This window comes from Thalassophryne amazonica, chromosome 16 (genome assembly GCF_902500255.1).
Source record: "Thalassophryne amazonica chromosome 16, fThaAma1.1, whole genome shotgun sequence".
In the NCBI taxonomy this organism is placed as follows: Eukaryota; Metazoa; Chordata; class Actinopteri; order Batrachoidiformes; family Batrachoididae; genus Thalassophryne; species Thalassophryne amazonica.
The window spans coordinates 63430532-63444228 of NC_047118.1; the positions used below are offsets into that span (position 1 = coordinate 63430532).

Consider the following 13697-nt stretch of genomic DNA (forward strand, 5'->3'; position numbering starts at 1 on the left):
CGTGCACATTCAGTTTACAACACTGAGCCACTGACGACAGAAAGTTCTATTGGTCCAGCTCCCCCCAGAGCCAAAACCACTGGCTGCCGTTCTCATTTTCACACTCTGAAGAGTGTGCTCGATGAATACATAACCTGTTTCAGTTTTGTACTGCAGCCCCACCAGAGTTTATTACATCATCTGACAGACTCACCCAACACGGTGAAGCACATAAAGAACAAAAGACAGTTTTACCTCAGTTGGACTTGTTCGGATTTAGGCAAATGGTCACATGTCACCCACAGAGCCTGAAGCCTCTTGTCAGGATCAGACACACTGAAACCACACACACAATATTTGCCTGTTAAAATAATGAAAAAGTGAAGTTTCTCAGGCGGCTGCGCTCACAGTGCTTCAGGTGTTTATTAGGGCTTATAAGCACTGAGAAAATTCTTTGCAGACAACTAAAAGCATCGCGTAGGTGTTCTTACTTGGAGGCTTGAGTCCATTCGTCATACAAGCCGTATGACATTAGGGGTTCAGGAAGTTCCCTGAGGTAGGACTTCAGGGCTCCTGTGCAAAGAGCATGCAGCAGAGAGTTATGAGAAGGCTTTTAGACCATATGGTTTTGCTTGCAGCGGATTTGGTAAGAAGGTGGACGTACCAGCCACAGCGGTGAGGATCCGAGTAGAACTCTTCCAGCTGTGAGGTCGAACAGTCCAGCGCCGCCTTCAGCTATCTTTAGTTTGATGCTCCTGCTGCTATCTGAAAAGACCCTGCAAGGAACCACAGAGAAAAAGATGAAGTGCGCTTTTTGGACGTGCGGATCCGTCTGGTTTCCATCCTACTATTAGAGCAGCGTGTCTGAGTTGGTGAGACAAAAGAAGAAACGAATGCAAAGGAAGCGTAACATCCATCAAACTGCTGAGAAAGTTGAGAGAGGGATCATTTTTCTTCTCAAGAGAAATACAGACAACAAGAGCTTTGTCTGCATTTACGAAACTGTGTTAAATCAAACTCCTTTGGGGAGTCTGTCGATACGACCGGCAGACACACACAACACACACAACACACACAACACATGCTGGTTACTAACTAACCACAAGTTGGTCACAAATGTTTCCAGACTGTATGTGCTGTAATTTCTAGAGACCAGTTGACACGACTCAAATTTCCCACCAGCTACAGCCGAGCGAAGGAGTTTCACAGTCAGGCTCAAATATATTCGGACACTGAGAATGCTTTTGTTGCTTTACCCCCAGGGGGTGTCACTTGCATTTACTTGTGTAGCGCCTGTTTGTATTCAGAATTTCCATAGGTCCGCTCATGCAGGCGTCTCTCTCCTCTCACCCCAACCCCCGCTGCAGGCATGTCCCACAACTCCAACCTTTCACTATTTGCAGGTCCTTTGATACTACATGTGTATAAGTGTATATGTCCTGTGACATCTGAAAAATACTAAATACCATGTCCAAGTGGAAGTTGCAGGGCTAATGCTCAGCGTGACTGATACTACACTCAACAAAAATATAAAAGGTTTGTGAACAATATTTGAGGGAAATGGTGATATTGTGTATGTGGAAAAAGTTTTAGATCTTTGAGTTCATCTCATACAAAATGGGAGCAAAACCAAAAGTGTTGCGTTTATATTTTTGTTGAGTGTACATTCATCAAGTTGTGACCCAAGAGTCGTCCCCCTAGTTGACATGGCTAAGTTAGTGGATAACTGAGTGGGTCATAACAGTGCTACTGAGACACGCAGACCTCTGGAGTTTCTTCAAGGTGTACTTTCATCATAAACGTGACAGCTGAGGAGTTCAGTTCACAAGAACAGCATTATATACAGTTATACACATATTCCAGTTAACTGGAATCAGTGGTGATTAAGTATCTGTAGAAGAATTTTTAGGTCCATATTTGAACTGTGATGAACTATCAAGTGTCCTGATCCGAACTGTATGTCCTCTGGTTGAACTAGCAGGTGTTCAACCCAAAAAAAAGGGGCTCTATTAGTCATTCAGTCTGTCAGGGGGCTTTCCAAGGCCTTTAGGTGCTTTCCCGAAGGCCGCGTGCAGGGGCCTCAGGCCAGCTGCACGTGTGGCTGAGGCCACGTGCGGAGGGGGGCCTCAGGCCAGCTGCACCTGTGGCTGAAGGTCTTTTAAAAAAATCAGTTGTAAATCCTTCACGTTTTAATGGGAGCGTTTGTCACATTGAAATAATGGCCTAACACCTGCTTAGGGTTCACTAGAGGACGCTTCCAATAGAAAACCATGTCTTGGGAATGAAATAAATAAAAAAGTCGAAGGAGGAGCGATGCCCGCGGGTCTCCAATAAATAGATGAGCGCGGTTGTCACCTATTCAGGTCTCTCTAGAGGACTCAGTTTGTCTAAGCTTTGTGTCGAAGGCTTAAATAAACTTAAAAACTCTGTGCATTTATCTTGCTTAAGGCTGAATTATTCTAAAGTGTTGTGTCATTTTCTAGCATATCACTTGCAATTAGTTTGTGTTATCTAAAAGACGACATCCTGAGAAGACTAAAGACGAGCCGCGACAGAACTTGGCGAGCCAGCCAGGAGGGTCCAGGGGCATTCCGGCAGCCTGGGGCAGTCCAGCTCATCCCTCCAGACCGTAAATAACAGTGATCACGACTAAAAGGTAAGCAGAAACCTTTTATAATTTCTGCACGATCTGGAGGAGTGAGTCGGGATTTCCGCCCAAGTTGACAGGTGATATTTTTTAATTGCCTCTTACCCAAAAGAACCTGGACTAAGAAAATTGATAAGAGACTAAAAAGATAAGATTGAAATTATCAGGCCTTGTAGATAAAATGCTCAGAAGGTGTGTGTGTTCCCGGGAAAAAGAATGTCTGTGTGAGTGAAAGGTCAGGAATGTTCATGAACTCTGGTGCGGAAAGAGTGCTGTGAAGAACTAACCTGGATGCTTGGGGAATAATTGGTGTTGAAATTCGTTACTAACGTGCCGGCTGATAGCATGCGCTGTAGGGGTTAATTTAGGGGAGTATACTGACAAATAGATACAAGGTAATACAAGGTTGTTTAAAGAGTTTAACAGAGGACTGAAGTGAAATAAGTGAGAAAAAGAGTTTAACAGAGAATACTGCAGAGGAAGCACAAGATAAGCGCCTGAGGGGGCGCAGTAGAAATACCGTACGTGATAAAGAGATTTAAAAGTGCAAAGTGGCACAGCTGACAGTAAGTAAAGAGCTCAATAAAGGACGTCATTTTTTAAGAAAGAGAAAAACTATAAAAAAAAAATAAAATGAATGAAGAGTTAGTGCAGAATACATGAGAATTAATGAAGCAGAAAATAGTGCAGTAAGGCACCAGATACACGCTTGTGGGGCGTGGGAGAAGAATAAGTAATTAAGTACACAGTAATATGAGTTTTTTTATAAGAAAAGAAAAAGAGAATATTTTCAGTGCAAAGGCACATTAAGCTCACGAGGAGCTCAGTAAGTGAAAAAAAAAGGTAGAAGAAAGTGCAGAAAGGCACAGGATACGCACGCGAGGCGCGGTAAGGCGTAGAAATAAATGAAATATTGTATGCTCAGAAAGGAGCTTGTGAAAATAATATAGTAAGCACAGGATACGCACGCGAGGCGCGGTAAGGCGTAGAAGTAAATGAAATATTGTATGCTCAGAAAGGAGCTGGTGAAAAATAATATATTAAGCACAGGATACGCACGCGAGGCGCGGTAAGGCGTAGAAGTAAATGAAATATTGTACGCTCAAAGAGGGCTTGTAAAAAAGTAATATATGAAGTTGCTGACAGCGCCGGAGAAGCTGTCTAATGTGAAGAAGAGATACATGCTTAAACAGAACACATTGGTGTTAAGTGAATAAAAAGGTTGTTTAAAGCCGCGGAGTGAAAAGTGGCAGAAGTCTAGATAGAGATATATAGAAAGTTGTTTTTAATAATTTTTGTGTATAAAGCTGTTGAAAATTGTGTGTGGGAGAGTGGAGAGTAAGCGGGGAGGTGCAAGCAAAAAGCTGTGGGCTTGCAAGCTGGCTGACATACAAGATTAATGTGAAAGAGTACGAGGGGGAGGTATTTAGACCCAACAGGAGGACTTGGGAGGGGCATGACAGGCAGAGAGTAAAGTGTGAAACAGAGACAGTGAAGAAAAAGACAGGAGAAGAGTGCTATGTAAATACAGAAAAGGTAGATATTATTTCAAAGAGAGAAAACTAATAAACAAATATAGCAGAAAAAGACTAGAAGCAGAAAGTTAAAAAATTAGAAGGAAAATAGAAGAAAGTCGGGAGCAAAGACATTAGGAAGTGTTAGGGTTGTAAGAGGATTAAATAAATAAAGTTGGTTATAAATCAAAAGAGATAAAGCTTAGATTATAGTGAAAAAGCTGACAGACTGATCAATGCTTGGGACAGTCATTGATGGGAGACTTAAGTGATGATGAAATAATACTCCCAGAACATTACTTGACTGACGGAGACATCGAAACCCAGGGAATCAGGACACATTTTTGGCTGGAAAGGACCTATTTTGACAGGGTAGGAGCAGAACATTGGCAGGACGAACAAGAGATCAATCAGAAATTATGGCAGATTACTAAGGTAATCAATCTGAAGCAAAAGAAAGAACAATTCCCTCTAATTAATTGGGAGCTGCTGATAAGACGTCTGTGGCATCAGGGTTTAACCCCGTGGCTGGAGCTGCTTTGTGCTGATCCTAATAAAGAACTAGCATACCATTAAATCATTTAATAACACTGCCAGCCGATCCAGGTGAAGAACTGTTTCCTAGGTTGACTCTGACTGTGGTCCCAAGGAAGGTTCGGTGGGAAACAGGTAAATTTTCGTATTTAGTTAAAGAAAAAGAAGACGGGCATAACAGTTGGAAATTTAATCCTTTTTAAGGGTTTAAAATACAAAACAGGTGTTACAGCCAGCAAGTTATTGGTCTGGATCAGGACAGCCCCTGAGGGACTACCAGAACACCATAGAAACACCTCACATAGCGTTTGTCAGGGTTACATGGGTAACTCTCAAGGTCAAGGTCGGGAAAGTACCCCGCTAGACTTAGTACTAAGAAAATATCCAGGAAAACGCACTAAGGCCAACCAATGTATGAGAAAGTGGCACAAAAGGTCACATGGGGGCAGGCAATGGCCTTTGGTGGGATCATTTGATCCGGTGATGTGTGAAGCAGTGCGGTAGAAATACAGAAAAAAGAAATTAAAGATCAGCAGAAGAACGTGAAAAACAACAAAAAACGCACTGAAGAAAAAGAAGTTTTGGCCTTGTTCAAGCAGGAAGCACAGAGGCTACAGCAGAAAAGAGAAAAAATGACGGAGGAAAGATCCAAGAGACTAAAGCCAGTGCACCGAGCTGGGAAGCAGAGCCACCCCCATATAAACGTCATGATATGGGAAAGACAGCTGGACAATTTGTATTAGGAACTCGTGAAGAGGACCAAGGCATGGATGTGGAGGGCAAATTCACACTGACACTAAAAGCTCGAGAGCCACAAGGAGACAGGTCCTCAGTCTGTCAAATGGATCATACAAGGTCTCCAAGTCCGAAAGTAAGTGGTCGCTCACCACGACCAGCAGGGGGGGCCACAAATAACAGTGACACGGAGGCAGACGAGGATAAAGAGAGAGACCTGAAGGCTCCGCCTGCACATCGAGGTCCACTGAAAACCGTCCCCTCCCACCATAAGTCAGCCGACTGGACCTTCACAGGCTATAGAGGCTCCGAAGACTGGCACAAGAGCTTCTGTGACACACTGGATCTGGCCAGAAGAGATAATGAAGAACTAGCTGAGCAATTTCGGCTAGCGAAGGAAGAATACAAAGACATAGGGACGCCGAGGAAAGAAGAATATTACAACAATCGACGCCAATCAAGGGAATCACATTATACAGCCACCCACCCGAAAAATTTCTGGTGAGATCATCATTGAGAGTGCAAAAGAGGCCCGACTCAGGCAAAGACAACGATGTGTAGCCAAAGACATAGCGGCTTTAGAACAGAATATAACCGACTGGATGGACTGCCTGGAACCAGTCAGTCGCACTCGATCTGGAAGACAGTATGGAGCCCGCACAGAAGAAGAGGAGGACGAAGACCTCATATGCCCATTGGTGGTTAGAAATGGTCATCATGTGTATACCCCATGGAGCTGGACAGACATGGTGGGGCTGGCCAACAGGCTGCCAGACATCACCCAAGGAGCTGGGAGATGGATAACTGCCTTAGAAGAAGGCACTGCAGGGGTAACCTTGTCTTTAGGTGACATAAAAGCCTTGCTAATGCATGTCATGGGAAAACATGACACTGAAGAATTAGCAGGAAAGGTTGGACTAACACAAATGATGGGCACTAATCAACATGATGAAGTCCCCTTTAATCGCTATAGAAACTCCATGTGGGAAGGACTGAGAAGAAAGTACCCTGAGGTTTTGGATCCCTCTAAATTGGATGATGAGGAGTGGACACCTGAAGAGTGCCCAAAGAAGTTCCTGCACCGATTCCAGAAAAGATGGGCGGAGGAAACAGGAAATGCATGGAACCATTCTCCAGCAACTGAAATCCTGTTTAAAATAACTGTAAAAAAGGCTCTACCAGATGAGGTACAGAAAGCCCTAGATGGAGTCGTGGGACTATCGAAAATGAATTGGGCTTTATACTCTGAGCATATTTGTCACCATCTTGAAATCTACAAGAAAGAAAAACAAAAAGAAGAAGATGCAGCAAAATCCCTGACGAAAAAATTGGTGCAGATGCAGTTGGGAGAGCTAACCAAAGTCAAGAAAGAAAAAACAAAGACCCAGGCACCAATGATGACCCCTGTTCCTTCTGAGTCGGCAAGCACAGGCCCTACGACAAACACTGCTGCCACCATACAGGCACCTGTGGTAACAGCCACACAGAGCCCCCAAGGAGCAGCAGGGAGCACTGCTGCAGGAGAAGTCTCAGCACCAGTGGAGCATCACTATCACTACCATAGCACTGGCACACCCGGAAATGGACCCACCTACAGTCATGGGTGGAGAGGAGAGTCACGGAACTTTCAAGGTCAAAGAGGAGGGTGGCGAAGAGGATCTTGCCAACCTTCATTTGGAAGCAGATTCCAAAACTCAGCTCCAGGAACAGTCAAGCGGGACCGCCTATGGGACCAACACCCCCAATAGGGGATCAACCCTCTAATGAGTGTTGGAGCTGTGGACAACCTGGACATCGAATGAGAAATTGTCCAGCCCGACCTTGGGTTGGACCCTCTGCCTACTGGCAATAGGGAGGCCCTAGAGAAGACAGAGGGGGAAACGGTGGCATTGGCTATTTCGATGATACCTAAGGAAGAGCCAACCGTCACTGTTAATATACAAAACAGAGATTTCCCGTTCATGGTGGATACAGGGGGCAACATACTCTTGCATAGGGAAAATGGGCGCTCATCTCCCCCTCTCTGGGTCTGTAATTAAGACCATCGGCTTCTCTGGGAAAACTCAAATAATACCTTTTACACGCCCACTTCCTGTAACGATTGCAGGAAAAAACAATTGAAGCACCCCTGTTATACTCACAAAATACACCTGTGAATTTGCTGGGAAGAGACATTTTATGTAAGCTACAAACCCAGATAGTGTGTACCCACCAAGGACTGCAAATACACTTTCCTGACGAAGCACTCGCCAACATTATGGTGCTTATGGACATGGAAAACAAGGTCCGACCTGTGCAACCCATGGTTATACTGGCTGAAGTTACAACCAGAAAATTCAAATCTTCAACTGGAATGGGAAAAATGGAAGCCCTGGGCAGAACAACACTATGAAGCAGTATGTACACCTAGTTTACCTTTACATGTCACCCTGATGTTCGATGCCAAACAAGAACAAACTGACTATGCATGCTGCTGGGATGCATTGATGAATCAACGGCTGTTTCACATAACCACCACAGAAATTTATTTAGGCCCCCAAGGGCCGCAGCTTCTGTCAAGCTAACTTCAGCTGAACAACAATGGTATCAAGTGCCAAATGCCACGCCTCATGTGACCCTTTTAGTCTCAGAAAAGTACGAATCCCATGACCTAGGTCCAATGGTAAAGACAGCCTCAGAAGTTGAAGAATGGCAAACATGGAAAGTCCACAAGTACATCTGTCAAAAGACAGCAGTTTATACGAATTAATTTAAAAGTAAATGATGAGGCTATAGCTCAAAAAGTGGAGCTCAATCCTAGACCAGAGGGACAGATGGTGTTATCGGCCCAACAAGAGAAATTGTTAGAGCAAATACCACCAGTGGTGTGGTCCAAAAGCAAAACGGATGTAGGACTAGTAAAAACAGCCTTACCAGTAAAAATAAAAGTAAAACCGGGAGCAAAACTGCCTCACCAAAGGCAGTATCCATTAAAACCTCAGGCTATTGAAGGCATAAAACCAGTAATTAAGGGACTAATGGCAGCTGGAGTTCTAATAAAAACTGCAAGCCCATGCAATACTCCTATCTATTCCTATCCCTAAAAACAATACCAAAGAGTATCGGCTGGTACATGATCTGCGTCCTATCAATGCAATAATAGAAATGGATGCACCTATAGTACCTGATCCGCATACTATACTATCAAGCATCCCTGCTGGAGTAAAATGGTACACAGTAATCGATCTGTGTTCAGCCTATTTCAGTGTGCCTGTGCACCCAGACTCACAACATTTGTTTGCATTCACATTTCTGGGACAACAGCTAACGTATACACGGCTACCTCAGGGACTGAACCTGTCCCCAGCCATCTTTAACAAAGTCCTGGCTGAAGATTTACAACACCTTGACATACCCAGTACATTGGTGCAATATATGGATGATCTCCTTATTGCATCAGAGACTCAAGAACAGTGTGAAAAAGATTCATTAATTGTATTGCATGCATTGGCAGATGGAGGTCATAAAGTAAGTAAGGACAAATTGCAGTTCTGCAAACAACAAGTAGAATACTTGGGAAGACAGTTGTGTGGGACCACGCGATGTATAGCCCCAAGCCAAGTGGAGGCTATAATCAAGGCTCCCAAACCCCCAAACAGTGGGACAGATGCTTTCATTCCTTGGGATGGCAGGGTACAGTCGGCCGTGGATTTGTGATTATGCTATAAAAACTGCACCTTTGCGTGCCATGATTAGAGCAGTGGGGCAAACAAGCAATGCAGCTCTCCTCGTCTGGACAGATGAGGCAACGGGAGCTTTTGAGGCCCTAAAAACAGACATGCAATCTGCTCCCGCGTTAGGTAACCCAGATTATGGGAAACCTTTCCATTTGTATGTTACTGAAAAAACTGGATATGCTTGTGCTGTACTAATGCAGGAAACAAATGAAGGAAAACAACCATTGGCCTATTATAGTACAAAGCTTGACAACATTGAAACAGGATTGCCACCATGCTATCAGGGTCTAGCAGCAGCTGCCTTTGCATTTCAAAAAGCATCATCCATAATCATGGGACATGCAGTAACGTTGTACACGTCGCATCAGTTACATGCCCTGCTAACCAGTCAACGTTTTGTCTTAACACAAGCTAGACGCACTGGATATGAAGTTGTGTTGTCCGCTCCAGAAATAACAAAACAACGTTGTCACACGGTGAATCCCGCCACCAAAATGACCACACCGTTAGATGGTACTCCACATAACTGTGTGGCAGAGACAGAGAAATTTTTGAGAGCCAGAGAACATTTGTATAATCACGCCATAGATGCAGATCTAACCCTGTTCGTGGATGGCTCATGCTTTCGGGATGCCGAGGGATTGCATGCGGGTATGGGGATTGTTAAACTAAACACGGATGGCGAAACCTTTGAATTACTGGAGTCCCAAGGAATTGATCAGCCTTGTTCAGCCCAACTGGCAGAAATCAAAGCCTTAACTATGGCTTGCCAGATAGCTAAAGATCAACGTGTTAATATCTACACAGACTCAGCCTACGCTTATGGCGTATGTCATGTACATGCAAACATTTGGAAACAAAGGGGATCCTGAGAGCAGATGGCACCCCTGTCACTCATGGAGAAGCGATTTCCCAACTGTTACAAGCTCTCCAATTACCGTCTGAGGTAGCCATCATTAAATGTGCAGGTCATCAAAAGAATAATAACATCATAGCTCAAGGTAACAACCTAGCAGATGACGCAGCTCGCAAAGGAGCACAAGGAGAAAATATGTTTCCCCTGCTAACCATCCAAGATTGTGCCCCACTGGTTTCACTTGACGCACTGATAGTGGCTCAAAGTAGGGCCAGTGGAGAAGAAAAACGAATGTGGGTTAAACGAGGCGCCATATATGGCAGCAACAGTGGACCGTTTGTTGAATGAGTGTGAGGTATGTGCACAGTACAATGTCCGGAAATCATTCACAGCCCCTTTAGCCCACATTCCGGTCCCTGATGGGCCATTCAGACATCTTATGATGGATTTCATAGACATGGGAGCTGAAAACCGAGTTAAACGAATGAGATATGTTTGGGTAGTGATATGCAGATTCAGCCGATGGATTGAGGCAGTAGCCTCTGCAAATCAAGACCATAAAACGGTAGCCAAATTCTTGTGCCGAGACGTCTTTCCAAGATTTGGCATTCCAGATACTATCTCATCTGACAACGGTAGGGCTTTTGTAGCCAAGGTTACACAAGAAACATTCAAACAATTGGGTATCAAACAGAAGTTTGGGTGTGTTTATCACCCCCAATCAAATGGGGCGGTGGAACGGGCTAATGGCATTTTAAAGAACAAACTAGCAAAAATCATAGCAGACAGCAATGGCAAACTAACCTGGCTGGATGCGTTGCCGCTTGCTTTATTGTCAATGCGCTCACAAACTAACCGACTAACCCATTTGACACCATTTGAAGCTCTTACAGGTCGGCCGATGCCTATTCCATACCTGAGAGGACCCTACGAAGGACCATCGCTGGAGCAGCTACAAGACGAATGGCATAATTATCTGAGACAGTTAACCCAAATACACAAAACTATCTTTTTGCAGGTCAAAGGTGCTACAGAAGACAGAGAAGCAGAGATTCCACTCGAAAATCAGAGCATCCAGCCTGGTGATCTGGTTTACGTCAAGGTGTTCAAAAAGAAGTGGGACAGGCCCCGCCGAGAAGGTCCTTTTAAAGTTATTCTTGCCTCACGTACAGCAGTCAAAGTAGACGGTAAGGACACTTGGTTTCATTTAAACCACTGCTGTAGGGTTGGTGGCCCAGCGCCCCTGCGGCCTCGGCAAGCTCGTCTTGGCAGAGCCGCCGGGCCAAGGGGGGAAGCAGGAGAAGCCAGAGACCCTACAGCAGCACCGAGGGACGGCCACGCCTCCCTGCAGCCAGAAGAAGCACCGAGGGAAGGCCACGCCTCCCTGCAGCCAGGCGAACACTGGCCAAGGCGCTCACAGAGACTGATTGAACAAAGACGATGCACAGCTTCAGAGAGTAGTGGATCCCTGCCAGATAGAGCAGCGACAGACTCAGATGCAGACTCAGAAACAACTGGAGACGCAGGCCAACAGACAGACAGAAATACAGACCGACAGATAGACAGGCCACAGGAGACATCAGACTCGGACAGCAACTCAGTAGATTTACCGACAGAAGAACCGCAGGAAGTACAACCCAGACAAAGCACAGATACACCACACATCCCTAGTGACAGCTCACTTAGTAGCACATCTAGTAGCACATCTCAACAGTCATCAGAGCAATGATTAAGGAATTATTCAAGGGATTGACAATACTACTGGTGGTCAGTATGGGAGAAAATAGACATCCAAAACATACAACGGACTGTGCCGTGGCCATGGCCGCAATAGCAGCTAAACAAGGCATTCTAAACACAGGAAAAACATATAATTTGGTATACATTAAATCAAAAGCCTACAAGAACATAGGAATACAGGGAAAGCTGGGGGATTACATATTAGGCGAAGCCATTAGCATCAAATGTGAAGAGGAGGGAACACTCAACATAGAGGTAATTTGTGATAAAAGAGGATGCAGGGAAACCAAGCAAGACGTAACTGTTACAGTACATGAAGCCACAAAATGGGTAAAAATCAAACCAAGGAAAAAGAGGACAATTAGAAGCCTAGAAACAAGCAGTCACTTAGGGAGATGGGATCCCAGTACAGACCTAGCCCGCACACAAGGGTTGAAGACCAATTTATTTTACCAATGGTTGAAATTTTCGGCTAGGCAGATCAGTGAAAAGCCTTGCATAGCCTGTCACCGGAAAGGTGTGATACCTCAGGCTAAACCCCTACCTGATATCAACAACTGTTATAGGAGTCCCCAACATAACTCAGACCAAGCAGAATGCTATACACAATGTGTTATGAAAATGGCAGTAGGTGATGAAAAATATGCTGCCGACAGTAAACTTTGTCCAGTGCCCCTAAGTACAGAAGGAACCGTTCCACCTATGATTAAAATAGAGAAAGGGATGATACACCCATTCTGTATAGCTAAAGGCTTAGTAGCACAATACATAAGCGATTGGCAGGTAGGGACGACCCAGCCAAAACACCACATACAGTGTATGCAAAAGCAGCAAGAATACAAACCGGCCAAAACAGCATGGAACATTACCGTCTGTCACACCCTGCCAGCAGCAGGCATACAGTGTGAACAAATAATACCGGCCACAGGGGGGTCTGTAATTGGACTGAATCTCACCCATGCTTCATGGGTATCTACTCCAAATTTAGCTAAGGGAACGGTACCCTTAGCTGACATCTTTTGGATATGCGGACAAAGAAGGAAACTCCTGTCATCGCTGTCCCCTAATTGGAAGGGCCTTTGTGCTCCTGTGATGCTCACAGGAGCTATAACAGTAATTGAAATGCCAAATTCAATACAACCCATGCCACAGAAACTTCGTAAGAAAAGAGGAATAATGACGTTTAAAACAGACTACAACATCACAGTAAGAAACGGGATACCAGAAGGGATACCCCGACAGTTAGAAGCCATAGACAGTAGCAGAGTTAAAGCAGATGAAGATGCGGATAAATGGGGATGGGCATTGGCTCTGTTCGGGGTTACTCCAAAAATCCGTTCTAGGTTCCAGGAGGTGCAGTGGATTAATTACTTGTGGTATAATCAGCAAAGATACCTGAACTGGACATTGGCAGCAGTAGGAGCCTTAACCGAACAACTGCACGCCACCTCGCTAATGACAATGCAAAATAGATTAGCTATCGAGATGATGATGGCTGATGAACAAGGAGTTTGTATTATGATCAAAGCCACCGAATGTTGCACAGCTATTCCCATGCGTACAGGGGAAGACGGAAATTTGACAGAGCTCTTAATCACACTTGAGGAGATGCAACAGGAACTGTTAAGTAACTCCATAGGAGGGAGAAATGAAACTGACGATTCTGGATACATTGTAGGGAATGGAATGAATATTGGCCCACTATTTTCACTGTTTGGGACTCTAAGGAGAGGGTGGATATCATGGAAAGACTGGTTATACCAGATAGGTGTAATCTTGGCACTAACAGGGGTGGCGGTCTTGCTGGTAATATGTTGTGGTATTCCCTTGATAAAATTTCTGGTCAATAAATTGATTTCATCCACAGTAGGACAGCTCCCACTGTTAGCCATCCGAGCCCTAGAAGAAAGCACAAACGAAACAGACAGAGAACCAGAATATATGGAAATGGATGAAATACCAATTATCCTCCCCGA

The 13697-nt window shown here is 44.6% G+C and overlaps 1 protein-coding gene across 1 annotated transcript in view; it reads right to left on the bottom strand.

Moving 5' to 3' along the window:
- The window catches only part of arhgap17b (Rho GTPase activating protein 17b), a 109334-nt gene that overhangs the window by 27002 nt on the left and 68635 nt on the right, over window positions 1-13697 (bottom strand). Inside the window, 3 exon segments of the mRNA XM_034189532.1 lie at window positions 235-315; window positions 471-555; window positions 648-755. Coding sequence (XP_034045423.1) covers window positions 235-315; window positions 471-555; window positions 648-755 — 274 coding nt within the window.